Source organism: Rhincodon typus, chromosome 26, assembly GCF_021869965.1.
Source record: "Rhincodon typus isolate 14 chromosome 26, sRhiTyp1.1, whole genome shotgun sequence".
Lineage (NCBI taxonomy): Eukaryota > Metazoa > Chordata > Chondrichthyes > Orectolobiformes > Rhincodontidae > Rhincodon > Rhincodon typus.
Window position 1 is genome coordinate 29,656,933 of NC_063357.1, and position 16,310 is coordinate 29,673,242.

Below are 16,310 nucleotides of genomic sequence, written 5' to 3' on the forward strand. Positions count from 1 at the left end.
ACATGTCCATCCTGGGCCTCCTGCAGTGCCACAACGATGCCACCCGAAGGTTGCAGGAACAGCAACTCATATTCCGCTTGGGAACCCTGCAGCCCAATGGTATCAATGTGGATTTCACAAGTTTCAAAATCTCCCCTCCCCCTACCGCATCCCAAAACCAGTCCAGCTCGTCCCTGCCTCCCTAACCTGTTCTTCCTCCCACCTATCCCCTCCTCCCACCTCAAGCCGCACCTCCATCTCCTACCGACCAACCTCATCCCGCCCCCTTGACCTGTCCGTCCTCCCTGGACTGACCTATCCCCTTCCTAACTCCCTACCTACACTCACCTTTACTGGCTCCATCCCCGCCTCTTCGACTGTTTGTTTCCTCTCCACCTATCCTCTCCTCTATCCCTCTTCTATCCGCCTCCCACTCTCTCCCTATTTATTTCAAAACCCCCTTCCCCTCCCCCTTTTCTGATGAAGGGTCTAGGCCCGAAACGTCAGCCTCTCTGCTCCTATGATGCTGCTTGGCCTGCTGTGTTCATCCAGCCCTGCACCTTGTTGTCTCGGATTCTCCAGCATCTGCAGTTCCTACTATCTCTAAATTTATCTGTATTGTTTTTTAAATGAAGGCTCAGTTTGAAGCCAAGAAGGAACATGAAGGTGTGGTCCAGTTACTGGAGGTAAGAGAACAACTACACATTATCCTTGGTTGTTAATGTTAACAGATATGTTTTGTACTGCCCCATCAACCTACCATTAAAACAGTCCCTGTGTCTATGCCAGGAGGCCAGCGTTGAAGTCCACACTGCTCCAAAGGTGTGTAATAACATGTGTGAAAAGGCTGATTAGAAAATAGCTAGTATTAAAACCATCATTGGAAAACTAAATTAAATTAAAAGAGTTTGAGTATTCTCCAGATTGCATCTCCTCGATGATTTTTTCATTCTGCTGACTTCAAGAAGAGAGTGGTGACCCTGTCATGAACTCGGCACAAATGATCCAGAAGTGTTTGAAGAGCAAATAACATAGTAGCCACAGACAGTGACCAGGCACTGCTAATAGGAGCCACCTTGAATCTGGTATTGAATTTTGGTATAGCCCCAGCTGGGATATTGCTTGTAGTCTCAAGTAACTTCGGTTTAACTTTAATTGATTCTGGTTTTGAGGTCCCAAATGTTATGAGCAAATTTTCGAATGGTTGCAGCACAGAAGGCAGCTTACTTTGCCTGTGAAGCACCTCTAAAGGAGCAATTCACTTAGCACCACTTCCTTGCTTAGCAGATAATGATCTAATTCCCTGTACTAAGCTTAAAATGAACTTGCCTCCACCACACTTTCAGGCAGTGTATTTCAGATCCTTGTGTAGCCATTGCTGCTGTTACCAACTACGTCAAATCTGTTTCCTCTGGATCTCAATTCTTCCACCAGTTGTAACAGTTTTCCATTACCCACACTAACTAGCAAGGTTGGGAATACTTCTATAAAATGTCATGTTCCAGCAGAATGCAGCCCCAAATTCTGCATCCTTTCAATGTAACTGAAATTCCTTACTTCTGAAACCCTTCTCGTGAACCTTTTCTGCACCTCCTCTAAAAGCTTTACGTCCTCCCTAAAGTATGATGCCAGAACTGGATGCAGGTACTCCAACTGAGGCCCAACCAGTATTTTATACAGTTAGTCACTTCTCAGTTGCTAACTGCTGTTGAAAAAGAGAGCCATTTCAAACTCTCTATCCAGTGGCACTGGATTGTATATTGGTAGATCAGAACTCTGGGCTTACAGTTCAGAGCAATTATGTCAGATTACAGATACTTGCTGCACTTGGGCAAATCCCTCTTTAATTGCCTCCTGTTCATCTCTCAAAACAGGTGTCAGAGCCCAGGCACATTCTGTATCTATAGATACCACACTCAGCTTCCAAACATCACACTCTGTATCTACCACACACAGCTTCCAGACATCATACTCAGCTTCCAAATATCACACTCTGTATCTATAGACGTCACACATGGCTTCCAGAAATCACACTCTGTATCTACAGATACCACACAATTTGCAGAGATCATACTCTGTATCTATCACACACAGCTTCCAGACATCACTCTGTATATTATTAGACACTAGACGCAGCTTCCAAATCACATTTTGTATCTGCAGACACCACACATGCTTCCAAATAGAATGCTCTGGGTTCCTGAAAAACCCTGGGTTTTTCAGGATTGTCCCATATTTGAGGAGCTTGTCACTTGTCCCAGGTTGTGTGGGGAGTTTAGTCTGGGGATTTTAGATGGGGGAGTCTTGCAGACTCTAGCAATGAGGGGGCAAAGGAGTTGTGTTTTTGAGGCAAAGGATGGAGGCTCAGAGAGTAAGAACGGTCTTTGGGTGTGTGGGGTCTTCACTGGACACAGAATATCCCTGATCCATGTGAAAGGAGATATCCTGCTCAACTTTTATTTGCATTCGTTTACAGCCCATGTATTGCTTATGAACTGTGAGCAAGAGCAAGTATGTAAAAGCAGATTGAAGTGACAGTGAGCTGCTAATGATCTCTGAACACCTAAAAGATTGGCAGGATGCTAAGTTATTGAAATTCTGCAGCACCTAGCTTCCTTTTAAGAGTGCATTAGAGCCATAACTCTATGACTGAACAAAGATTTTATCATGCTATTTAATACTGATCATTGATCTCTGTTACATTATAGGAGTTGACCTACCTAGTTTTACAGCGGGAGCTGGTATATTCTGTACTGAATGATGCGTGCTGTTTATTAGATTGAGATTCTCTCATGGTTTGAAGCATGCTTCTATTAAATTGTGTTCCATTTTCTGTTTCTCCAATTGATAGAATACCTTGGACTGCATGCAGGTACACAACATCCCACTTCTCCCTCTTTAGCATGTAGACATTCTTTTGTGTTTGGGGAATATGCTGTGCAGCTTTCCACATAATAAATTCCTGCAATATGTGGGAACATCTTACTTACCTGAATGTGTTTTTTCAAGTTTTAATCATTGCATACACAAAATAAGGAACATTATATCATTTCGATTTGTTTGGTTTATTAATGTTTAATATGTTCTGTGCAGTTTTCATTTTAGTTCTTTATGGAACAGATCTATAGCTTATTCTTTTTGTTGAATGGAAATTATTTCTCTTTCCCAGTTATATGTTAAGTAATAGTTATCTCAGTACAAAAATCCACTGAATGCCTATAGAAGCCAACAGAACAAAGTTGCTTTCTTGGATTAATTTGTTTTCTGATGTTTGTGGTAACTGGTGCCATTGGCAGATATCTTGAAAGTAGGGCTGATCCACTATATATTGAGAAACAAGTCTTTGAGTGTCTCAGCAATTTGTGACAATGGTGATTGGCTTTTTTACTACAGTGTCTGTAGCTGATTGATACATTTAGGAGATCACAAGATCCGAGAGGTTGTTGGTTTGAACATCAGTATATCATTTGAGTGCATAAAGAAGGCTTGACACTAGATGGTATAGCATTGAAGAAATACTGCAATGTCATTGGTATTGTTTTTCAGAAGAGATATCACATCAATGTCTCCTCAGCCTGTTATGAGTCAAATGCATGTAAAAGATGCCATAGTATTTTCCAAAGCAAGAGGGAATTCTTTGAATGCCTTGTCCAATCTACTTTTCTTTACAAACACTTCCAAAACCAGATTAGCTATTCCTCTCATTGCTCTTTGTGATGGCTTGTATGTAAAATAGCCATCTATATAACAGCACCAATCGCTCAGTTAAATAAATGAGAGTCACTTTGGAATGATACATGAGATAAGACGAGGCACTGAGGAGGTCATTCTGTGATATTTTACTCGCAATGGGTACTCTGTTCATAATGAGCATTGGTGCTATAATACTATAGGACACTTTGTGTTCAGCACTACCTCTTGAAAGTATGGAATTATAGTATAATACCTCATAGAAATTAAGGACTTAAATTAATTTTACATTATACCTTATAGAAATTGATGCTTTCAGTTTATGTAATGAATGGATTATTCTGTGTCGTATTGACTGAATGAACAGTAAATAGTGCAGTGCCAATTCAACCAGTCTGAACAAGACAACCTAATGTTGAATGATTTATTGAAAAAACATATTTGCCTTGTTTGGTTTTAGATTAAATTTCTCATTTTGCCTGTCCAGGCTTTTGTGCCTATGTATACTCAGAATGGTTCAGTAAAACACAGATCAGAGTGTGTATTACTGACATGGAGTTTGCATTAGTATTGAGTGATCTGTCACTTAGAAGAATCTGCTTTATTGCAACATTAACGTAATGTGAAATTGACAGAATATTTTTTGCATTCACCGTACTTGGTGAATTTAGAGATCTAGTCTTTCTGATCAGTGCAGACGTTTTGGATAGATTGCACATTTTTGTCACTATCTACATTATAGATTAGAATTTTTTGATCAGAATGAGGAATATACATGCATAATATGAAATTGTCATTTCTCTTTCTGATATTGCATTTGTAGCATTTTCTGTTTTATTTCAGATTTCCAACATTTATGTCGTAATAATTTCCTCATTAACAATCCTGGCTAGGAATGGAAAATGTGACTCATAGTGTGAGAACAACAAGGAGTCAGCATTAAACAGATGCCAGGAATTATCTAATTGGAATATGGAACCCTGTGAAATTTGCCAACTTTACTTAAGTCTAGCACAAGAAACATGATGTACAGGGCAGTGGTTTGCAAGCATTATTCCCACTAAACAATGCATGCATATTGCTGCATTGCAGCCTGGAAGGTATCACAGAGATGTTTTTTTTCCATGTAGATTATAATGCAGGTAATTGTAAAGGTACTATGCATTGAAAAATGTGCACGCACATCAGCAACATTTCACAGGAATCATTGGTATGGAGCAACACAGGTGGATATCTGGGTACAAGCTAGGAAAAGAAGTAGAGCTGGTGTTTTGAATGTAGAACAGGGTGACATTATGGACACAGAAATTATGTTTGTTTTGCTGCTGATTAAAATAAATTGAAAGACCAGAAACAAATTGAAATCTCCATGCCACGAGAGAACCAGACATCAAAAACAAACAAAAAATTATTTTTCTCGTGCCTTTTTCCTGATCAGCCTTGCTCAGTGATAACATTCCTGCTTCTGAACCAATGAGCGGTGATTTCAAGCCCTTCACCAGAGATTTCACACAATCTAACACGTATCCACATCTGTGCTCCACTGTGGAAAGTGTCAATTTTTTCTAAGACATTCCACAGACCTATCCTCCCAGATTGACATAAGAACTTCTATTTGCTCTTTTATAAGAAGAGCAGGGCAAGTTTGATGTTGTCCTGGCTGATACTTATTCCGCAAATAATATCATGAAAACAGATAAATGGTCATTTATCTCATTGATGTGTGAAGATTACTTATTTTGTTTGCTCACATCACGCTAGTCACTATATTTCAAAAATTGATCGACTGTAAAGCAGTGAAGTATTTTGAGATGTCCTGCAATAATTAAATATCCTTTATAAATGCAAACTCTTTATTTGTTTTTCAAAAATTACAAATAATCAGGTAAAAACAACAGGTTTGTAACTTGTACCAGGATTCAATTCCAGATTTAATTCTTTCAAAACTGTAAGTACACCATTGTGTGCATCTCCAAAATATTACACCTCATACCTGCAGTGCTAACGATCACAAACAGAGCCTGTGTTTCTAATTATAGTTTGCAACACAAGAAAAGACTGTCAATTCCTGTGTTGCCATTCAGAGCTGCCACACAATGAACTAAGTGATTTTCATCTTTTCCACCAGGCTAAGGTACGGGATCTGGAAGAGAAGTGTCGAAGTCAAAGCATGCAGTTCAGCCTTCTTTCCCAGGAATTGGAGCACTTTCGACTGCAAGCGGGAAATATCGACTTGCTAACTAACACTCTTGTGAGCACAGATGCACCTGGATTGCTCCTCCGTAGCCAGCCACTGCTCCCGAATGGAGTGGAATCACCAGTGGCTAAAGGTAACGTCACAGAGAGCCAAGAATTCCAAAGCACGCACAGCTGGGACCATAAAAATTCTGTCTCTCAAATTTGTTTGAAAAGCAGAGCTACAAATCAGTCTCAGGCACAAACCATTGACAAGAACTATTTGACTGTGGTAGTTACATTAACTGCAAGCAGTGTTGAGATGAGGGGAGCAATGAATGTCACGACATTTCTCACTGACATATGACACCAAAGAGACGAGGAAAGATTTATTTTAGTATTCCCCAGCATATAGGCGATCTGACCATTGTGGGGTTTCCCCGGTAATCCCCCAAGAGTTTTCACAAACCACTCATTTGTTCTGGCTGTGAGTTTTAAAAAGAAAGAAACAATATAAGTATTGCACTGATATGTTCAGTTCAAAGGAAGTGTGGTCCCAAAAGAACAAAAGAAAATTTTGAGATTCCGCACCTTGCCTCAGCACCACCAACGTTTTGCATAATGTCAAGTCGCTCTTTTTACTTGTAGTTCCTCTCGGCTCTGAAATTTGACACACACAGACGTTGCGGGTGAAGAATAGTTGCTTAACTTCCAGAAATTCATCCTGTTTTAGCTCAATTACCTGTCACAGCATCTCTTGATGGAGCGAACCCAATTACAACCAAACACAAAATGTGCTGGAGTAACTCAGCGGAGAGAGAAACAGAGTTTCAAGTCCAATATGACTTCTTCAAAACTTCAGTCTTATCCAATTGATACATTAGCTCCCCATTAAATTCATTATTGTGCACATAAACTTCTCGTCACAGGATGTGGTGTATTGTAAAAACACCCTAAACATTGATTTCTCTTTGAGTAGTGATTTTCTCTGAATATCCATTTTAATTTCACCCTCACTCAATTTCATTAATGTTTCCTGGTCCCACTTACTGTCTTTGTAATGAGATGCCAAATCCTATTTATTATATGAGTACCATTTAATATGTTATATACTTCATTATTGCTGAAAATAATCGCAATTTGTCAAAGGTTTTCATCTTGCAGTCATCAGGACAATACACAAAAATGCCAATTTAAGAGGAAAATCAACATTTATTTTGTATGAGAGGAGAGTGCTGATTGGCGGGCACATCGACCGGGTTCTCTATGACAATGCCTGTACCAATCAGTATCCATATTATTCACATTCTGTGCTACGAAATGTCTATTTATATACCTCAGTTAGATGCCAACAATAAATTAAGTGAAACAATGCATTCAAGTTATATCCAATTGCTCTGCTTTCAGAAAGACTTTCATGATGTGAATAAGCCTGCAGCTGTCATAAACCTGGCATTAATTCTTCTTCTGTTGTGTCACTTTCATTACTTATTCACCTACATTGCCTCTCACAGTACCTAGTCTTTATAATGCTATTTAAAGTAATTATTCCCAGTTTTTCATATTAACCACTCTCCAGTCACGTTCATATTAGCCTTTCCCATATATAATACCATCCATACTGCTACCTGCAGTGCCACCCACTAACATTGTTACCCCCACAGTTAATTGTCATTACCATTCTGCCTTGTCCACTCTCGTTGTTATATTCACATATATTCACATTTGCTAATTCAGGTTGCTGTTGGCCATTTTCAGTCTCTCAATACCGTTTAAAGTCCTATAATCTTTCACAAACCTTGTCACATTTTGCCATACTTACCAATTTGCTTTAGTCAGCATTTTTATTCTAGTTAATTATCTAGTTAAGACTAGTTATTTTCTTTCTTATTACAATGGTACTAATTATATTGTCATTTTGCGTATTTAAATATTCCTCCACTTTCTCCACTTCATTTCCTTGTTGCAATAGTAACACATTAAAATATAAGAACACAAGAAATAAGAGCAGGAGTAAAACTTTTTGAGCTTGCTTGACCGTTCAGTTGGATCATTGATGAACAATGGCGTTAATACCATTTTCCTGCCTGCTCCATATCCCTTGATTCCTTGAGAGACCAAAATATTTGTCCATATCAGTATTAAATGTACTCAACAATCCTCTAGGTAAGAGAATTGTAATGATTCACAACCCTTTGAGAGAAGATTGATCTCCTCATTTCCTTCCTAAATAATAATCAGCTCCTAATCTCGAGACTGTGCTGTCATAGTCTAGATTGCCCAGCTAAAAGAAACAATCTCCCAATGTCTCCTCTTTCAATTCTGTTCAGAATCTTGCACGTTAGAATGACATCTCCACACGTTTATCTGATCTTGAGAGAGTATGAGCCCAATTTACTCACCATTGCTTTAAAGGACAACCCTCCATTAGGAATCAATCAAACAAGCCTTTGTTGTAGTGAGTTCAATGCGAGTATATCCTTGCTTCAAAATGGAAACCAAACCTGCATACATTCTTCCAGATATTGTTTAACCAACAATATCTGGAAGAATATGTGCAGGTTTGGCTTCCTATCTATCCTTGCACCCAATTTCCCAAAGCCATCCCAATTGCTTGCTGTCTTGCACGCTAACTTTTGTTATTGCTTGAATGAGCATATCCATGTCACATTGAAAATCAAATTTTCAAGTTTCACACTTTGTATAAAATATTTATGCTTTTCTATTCTTACAGCTAAAATAAATAACCTTACACTTCCCCACATTTATATTTCCTCTATTATCTTGTTGCCCACTTACTTAACGTGTCTACGTCGGTTTGTAGCCTCTGTATCATTCTCACAGTTTGCATTCGCACAGCAAGCTTAGATATATTGCTCTTGGTTGAATTATATTTTAATCACTCTTTTTCAGTAGATTTTTTTATTGAAAAGTTAAAAATTAACTCTGTCCCATTGCATAATACTAGGTCTAAAATAGCTTTATACCTAGCTGATTCCACAAAGTACACAAACACATTCTATAGACACATCTTGCATATCACTTTTAGAATTTGACTGGTCCAGTCTATGTAAAGTATATTTAAAATCTCCTATTGCATTGTCTTCATTCCAGGTGACAATTATTTCTTGCTTAATGCTCTGTCTTAACTACAATTAGGAACCAACTAGGATGATGACAGGTGGTGATAAATCCATTGAATTTCATATGAAGTTTGAAAGCAACATATTCCAGTCCCATTCAAGTGCCTTAAACAGGGCCAATTGCATTAAAATAAGGGAGAGCTAGTGAAGGTTGGTGGAGTCAATAAAGTAATGATCAATAAACAGAGGCCTCTCTCTATTTGACTTTTGAAACATACTGTGCCAATGGATTATATATTCCAAAACTTGGTGAGCCTGAAAGTCGGTCTCGATAAAAGCAACTAGATCCAAACAATTTTTCTGTCTTTGTGGCAGTCATTTGTCTGTCTTATTGTGAATGCATTGCACATTCAGGTATAGAGTGCTCAATTTTGTTTTATGACTTTATTATTTGCAGGGACCTTTTTCGTTGATGTATTACCACCACTAAACCTTCCCGTTTCACAATGCTTGCCTGCAACCAAATTGCTACATGGCTCTGTTGTCTTGAACTAGCTCTTTAGATTTTAAATTTCACTTTAGCTGAACCCTCTTGCACTTATTGTATTTTAAGGCCCTACCCACAACCTCAGTTATATAATTTGCCCACTTTTTCTGAATACTGGCACCAATCTCCCATCTATCAGATCTTTTCTTCCCTTACCACCCTTTGAGCCACACATTTGATTCTCTAATCTTCTTCACTCTGCACCAATATAGTCCATGGCTCAGGAAACTAGTAGCTTTTGATTTTAATTTGGATCTGAACTCATCAGGCACTTAAGCAACGCATCATTCCTAGTTCTGTCAGTTTTATCATCCAGGAGTGTGAAGCAAATGTGTGGCCGTATGTATTTCAAAATCCTGACTTAGAAATTGGTTCCCAAAACATTTTGTGCAATAGAAAACACCAACTTATGTGGAGAGCTTGTAACTTGTGCCCAAGTTACAACTGCCAATTAACTAACACTTATTTAGGAAGCAACTTGATTGGCAGATAACTGCCATTGCTAGGCAGTGAGGACAGTGCTTTCAAATGCAGGAGTAATACGGCACGACACTCTTTTTTTTCAGAATATGTATTTCCTGCGTTGTAAAAGTTTGTGTCAACAACTCGCAGCTAAAAGCTTCTTGTGCTCTAGTGTGAAAGTTCTCTTTCCTTTAGATGTGGAAAGTGTTCCTCCAGCAGTTCCTCAGCCAGTACAGGAAGAAAAGAAGCAGGAAGAGAAGCAGGAAGATAAGCCAGAAGAAAAACAGGAGGAGAAGCAAGAAGAAAAACAAGAAGCAAAACAAGAGCAACAAGAAGAGCAGGTTGTCTGTGAAGCAAAGGGTCAAACGATCAATGTCTCCCAGCAATCCGAGGAGGCAGAAACAGAAGTTGGTTCCATCACCAGCAAAGATGGACCAGAATCGACACATGGCTCCAGCAAAGGCACTCCGAAAACAGAGTCAGCACGAAGTACCCCAAAGTCTTGCATGACTCCAGAGGTAAGTCACAGTAAAATAATGTCACAAGTATACTTATTTCACAGACTGACTTGTAAGTTAGAAGTTTGCTTTATTTAATGCTACAAATTTTCTAGTCTATCTCCAGGAGATTGAGCTCCCTGTTTAACTTGCATTCCTACACCAGGGCACAAAGTACATTTTTTTTCCCCAAAGACACTTGTCACTTTTCTTGAGGCTGCTTCTGACTTTTGAGGCTACCTTTTGGTTTGCTCCTTTTCATTCTCTCTAACTCATTCATTAAGTGATAGAGTCACCTAGTAACATTATGTTTTGTACTTCTGTTGACATATGAGGTATTTGAACTTAACACAGGTGTGGAATTCGAAGAATTTTGCAATATTTTCAATAGTTACCAACCCTCTATTAAATTTAAAGCCTTGGCACATAAGTAAAGCATTAATTTCGTAGACACCATAGTACTTATATTGGCACAAAACAATAGGCATATGTGAGCAAATGTTCCTTTTGTATCACTACTATACACATCTACACTCAAAAAGCTGTCACCCTCAACTCAACTCAATTCAGAAAGCATACCTTCCACAGACTGGTGAGGTAAGAGTTAATACGGTTCATCTCATGGGTACAAAACTAGAAGATTTTAAGAAAGGTACTATCCTTTTTCTGTTATATCTCATGTCTCAATCTCAGGACTAAATTATACAACTGACAGTGTTCACTGTAATAGAAGCACCCACTACAGTTTCCCCCTTTCGTAAGCTCCTGAATGTATGCAGGCTTAAGTCAGAGATTCCATATTCATCTGCGAGAAAGTCATTACTTCACTGACTTCATGTTTTCCTGGCTCCTTGTTAACTGAGTATTCCTTTATTGACAGGTTTAAACTGTTCCCTCTGTCATCTTTTTAAACATCCCCCTTCCTCCTGGAGTTTCCCTTTACCCCTATTCTTTTGCTGCCTCCCCCCATCCCCCACTCCCTTGCAGCTTTGCCCTATTCTCCCTCTCCCTTGCAACCTCCTCCTTTCCACCTATTCCCTTGCAGCCTCCCCCCTTCCTCCAACCCTTTACAGCCATCCCCCCTTTCTTCCACCCCTTTACAGCCATCCCCCTTTTCCCTCACCCCTTTACAGTCATCCCCCCTTTCCCCTACTCATTTCCCTGTTCCTCTTTAGCTTCCTCCTCCCACTAACCTTCCTCAGCCTCTTCCCTATTAATATGCCCCCTTTCTGTCCTTGTTTCCCGCAGACTGCAGCCCTTTTACGTTACCCTCCTCCACTTTCCAACTGTCACCTCCACTCACCTTGCAGCCTCCTCTCTTCCCACTCCTTTACCTCATTTTTTTAACTGCACCTCCTCTTGCAGCCTTTCTTTCCCCACAGATCCTATATTCTCTCTCTTCCTCCTTCCCCATCACCCTCGCAGCCACTTCCTAAGACCCTCCCAACCTCCATCCCCAGGAGGCATTGGGTATATCATGTTCCATTCCCCCCTCTATTGTATGTACCCTCCAGCCAATTTATGTATTTCCCAAACATGAGAGATTCTGAACATTTATCCCTTCTGCAAGCCTTTGAAACTTTCCTTGTTGTCATTTCTGCTTTGCAGGTTGATACAGCCAGCGAAGCTGAGGAGTTGGACATTGACAATGTCTCATCTATTCCTGAGCCCGAAAGCAGGGTAACTGCAAAATTGAAGGTGTTCATCGCACGTTACAGGTGAACTGATGCTTGTTCTCTTTCATTGAGTCATCAGCCACCGTGCTCTGTAAGAATAAACATTATGTTTGCCGATCTGATTGCATTATTTGGTCTGCATGATGCTGTTTGCAGTTTCATCCAGTGTCCACTATCCAGCTAAAACCACAAAAGGGAAGATTCAGAGAGTTATTAGTCTCAACTGTAATATAGAATTAAAAAAAGGAACAGAAGCTCACTAGCCAAAATATGCCTTCAAGGAGGCAAGATAACGACACTACTTTTGTTTTCCAATTGCTGTATTTCTAGAATAGATATTGTTGCTAGCCTTCGATCTATGAGGACACAGGGCTGCTGGAGGACTCTGGCAGTATTTCATGATCTGTGCTTTTAGTCCACACATTGTAAATGATCCACCATTCTGGCAATAGCAGATCTCTGCCAATGAGTTGCCGTAACTTGTATCATTTCCCTGTCCATAGAATGAAGGAAGTAAACTTGAAAAAGTTTCTTACATATCCAATAGGGGAGTTTCTGTTTACTTTGAACCGATGTGTTGTGTGCCTGTGCACAAATGTTCAGTCAGTATCACAGGTTACACATTGAGTATGTAACTCTGAATTCAGTAGAAGCCTGTGAAGGGAGTCTTTCTTTCCATCATATTGTCAGTGAAGTGATTTGATTCATTGAGGTGAATTTTGTTTCTCAAGCTTTGGTGCAGGACAATTTTGGACAATTTTGGGCAGAGGCATTTTTGGCATGATTTCCAGGATTATTCAGAATCAGGCCTATGTTGTTCACTTCACCTCAATTCCTCTTGAATTCTCTATCTGTTCCAGTTACAATCCCTTTGATGGACCCAATGAAAATCCAGAGGCAGAACTGCCCCTAACAGCAGGAGAATATATTTATGTGTATGGGGACATGGACGAAGATGGATTTTATGAAGGTTTGACTGTTATAAATACTAGAAAATAGTATTCTTTATCTTATAATGAAATATGATTGTTGCCTCTTCTGCTTATAACTCTGTTACCAAGTTAGAGTGCACAGTGTTCCAATAATACCCAAACAGTGAAAAAAGATCTTTTCATAACAGACCAGCAGTTTTCAACTGCCGTCAAACTTCTGTACATATCACTTTTAAAGAAATCTTGGTGAGTTACTTGCAGTGCATCCTTTATATGATACACCCTGTTAACACTTTGTGGTGCTGGAGTGAGTGAAAGTTTAAGATGGTGAATAGGATGCCAATCAAGTAGACTGCTTCATCCTGAAGAAATAGCTTTGAATATGTAACAGTTGTTTCCGCCCCCCACTTATTTGATTGACCACAGATTATACTGATTTTTCTGTTTCTGATCAAATAATCATTCCCCTGAACTGAAGATCGAACCTTTTCTGCTACTGGATTTTATATCTTCTGAGCTTGCGATCTTCCTTTTGAACTGACTCTGTATACTTGTGGTTGGTTGGCTCGCTAAGCTGGTTCGTTGTTCCGCAGACGTTTCATTACCCTGCTGGGTAACATCATCACTGCAGCCTCCAATGAAGTGCTCTTGTGTTTTCCCGCCTGTTATTTAAACTCTAGTGTCCATCGAGCTGGCTTACCTCACTTCCGGTTTCCCTTCGCAACGGTGTGTACATGGGGTCTAGCTCTGTGTTTATTGATGGCTTTCTTAGTAGAGAACCAGGCCTCTAGAAATTCCTATGGGACAGGCGAAGCAGGGACACGCACGGGAATTCCTAGAAGCCTGGTTCTCTACTAAGAAAGCCATCAATAAACACATACAGCTCAACCCCATACACACTCCACTGCAAAGGAAAACCGGAAGTGAGGTAATCCAGCTCAATGGACACCAGAGTTTAAATAACAGGTGGGAAAACACACCGATGCTTCATCGGAGGCTGCAGTGATGATGTTACCCAGCAGGGTAATGAAACATCTGCGGAACAACAAACCAGCTTGGCGGGCCAACCAACCACAACATCCACAACTTGAGCTACAAATCTACTCTAAAACCTTAGAGACTCTCTATACTTCCTGCATCCTCATTTCCTTGACAATACCACAATCAGTCCTCCTGGCTAGGAACTTGAAAACAGTTCACCAGTGCTTGAAACTGACTCTACTCTATCTACGTCATCATTACTCCTATATGGGACATTTAATTTAACTCTGGATTGTGTATTAACTCCTGTTTCCAATTTAATGCCTTTCCTGTTTACAGTCAGATCCTTATGCTTCCCTATTATTTATGCAACTTGAGCTGAATCCATCACTGTACCTATTTTGGCTGCCAAACCCAATACTGTAATTTCACTTTAAATTTTCCGTCCACTGTTTTTCCTTCCTAGGCACCTGTTTATCATCATTTCTCATTTCTTTGCAAATTCTCTACTCCGTTCTTTAATACTTCACAAACTTCCTGTTTTTATGAGTATCCCAGGATCGACTTATTCTTTGCTAAGGTCTACAGCTCTCCCCTGTGCCTATCTTGACTTTCCTCAAAAGGCTTATTGAGGAACTGGACACTGATTCTTTATGAACAGCACTAAAATTACTCAATCCCACTCACCAGTCGATCTTCCTCCCCGGTGCATCATTGGAGGCTAACTTTGTCAATGCCCTTCTCATCCAGCTCACTCCTCCGAATGCTGACCTAGTGGACATTGTCAGAATTTCAGCTTGAACTACCCTTCTACACCTCTCCATTGTGAGTGACTGATCACTTGTGAACAAAATCTTGGCATTCATGAATTTATTGTGGAAGATTGCATCAATATCATAGCAGAACATAATATCAAATAACAGAAATGTAGCTGAAAAGTGAAGGACTTTTCCCCTCAATGAAATTTTCCTGTCTGGCTTTATCTTCCACTACTTGCTCATCAAGACTGTTGTGGTGGTGGCATGGTATTTATCACCAGATCATACATTGGCCTGACCCACCATTCCTTTGCCACTTTCTTCTCCACTGAGTATCTCCCTTGTTCCTTCTTCTGTAGCTTGGACTTTCCACCTGCATCCCAGGAGAATAATATTTTCCCACTGAGATATCTTCACTGCTTTCCTTCATCAACCTCTGCATTGAAAGACTTCTCATCTTCAGTGATTTCAACCTTTGTCTCAATTCACTATGCTGTCCTCCCTTGACTTCACTGCCCTTTTATCCTCCCTGAATCTCTTGCTGCATGTAAAGACCCCACATTTCTCTCAACTCTCTGCTACTAACCTCATATACTATTCATCAATTACACCTGCACCATTTAGCAAGTTATTTAACCTTTGACAATTACCTATGTGTCTTTAGGATAGATTTTATTATTCCTGTCAGATTCTTATTACCTAATTCCATAAATCATTGTCTAACATAGATGAGAAATATCAGAGTAAATTAGGGAGATACAACAATGTCACCACTGGATAATCCATATGACTTCACCTGATGAAGGGACTGCGCTCCAGAAGCTTGTGATTTCAAACAAACCTGTGGGACCATAACCTGGAGTCATGTGACTACTGACAGATCAATTGACTGCCCAGAATAATTGCCTTATTATACTCCGTGTCAAGTTTAATTTTGCACAGAATATTTTCTAAACAATTTGAGATCTTACTGAAGGGCACATTAGTAATTATAAAAAAAAGACTTACTCCAACAATTTCCCTTAGAATTAAAACTCCCATTAGTGATCTCAATGCGTTGTCTTCACCAATTCTAAAACAAGTAGTACTTCTGTAATCATTAATTTTGTATTAATCCTTACAGCTTAGTGAGTCAATACAATATTTTCACCAGTTTGCTCTATATGTTGTTGAAGTACAATTCCTAAAGAAGTCCATCTTCATCACAGGACTAAACATCTTTATGACTAATATAATTTGTTCATATTCATAATAGTGCTGTCTTCTTCCTCAGCATTCTCTTCACCATGTTTCATTTCCAGATGCTGCCTTTCCTTTTTGGGCAGTTCATTCCATAATGATAACTAGAATTACACCTGAAGCACTAATTAACTGTTCCATGGATAATTCTGGGATTTATTCACCCATTAGTTTTGTTCCAGTATTGTCTTTTGCTGTAATTGTCATATCTGCTGAAAATGCTTTCATTTTAATTCTGAAATAGTAGGAACTGCAGATGCTGGAGAATCTGAGATAACAAGGTTTAGAGCT

General features: G+C 39.5%; 1 protein-coding gene across 1 annotated transcript in view; it reads left to right on the forward strand.

Annotated features, from left to right (window-relative positions):
* Positions 1-16,310, forward strand: part of LOC109913295 (peripheral-type benzodiazepine receptor-associated protein 1-like) — a 208,984-nt gene that overhangs the window by 128,658 nt on the left and 64,016 nt on the right. The window contains 6 exon segments of the mRNA XM_048612371.1: positions 615-665; positions 5,798-5,999; positions 10,132-10,454; positions 12,042-12,151; positions 12,970-13,079; positions 15,904-15,907. Coding sequence (XP_048468328.1) covers positions 615-665; positions 5,798-5,999; positions 10,132-10,454; positions 12,042-12,151; positions 12,970-13,079; positions 15,904-15,907 — 800 coding nt within the window.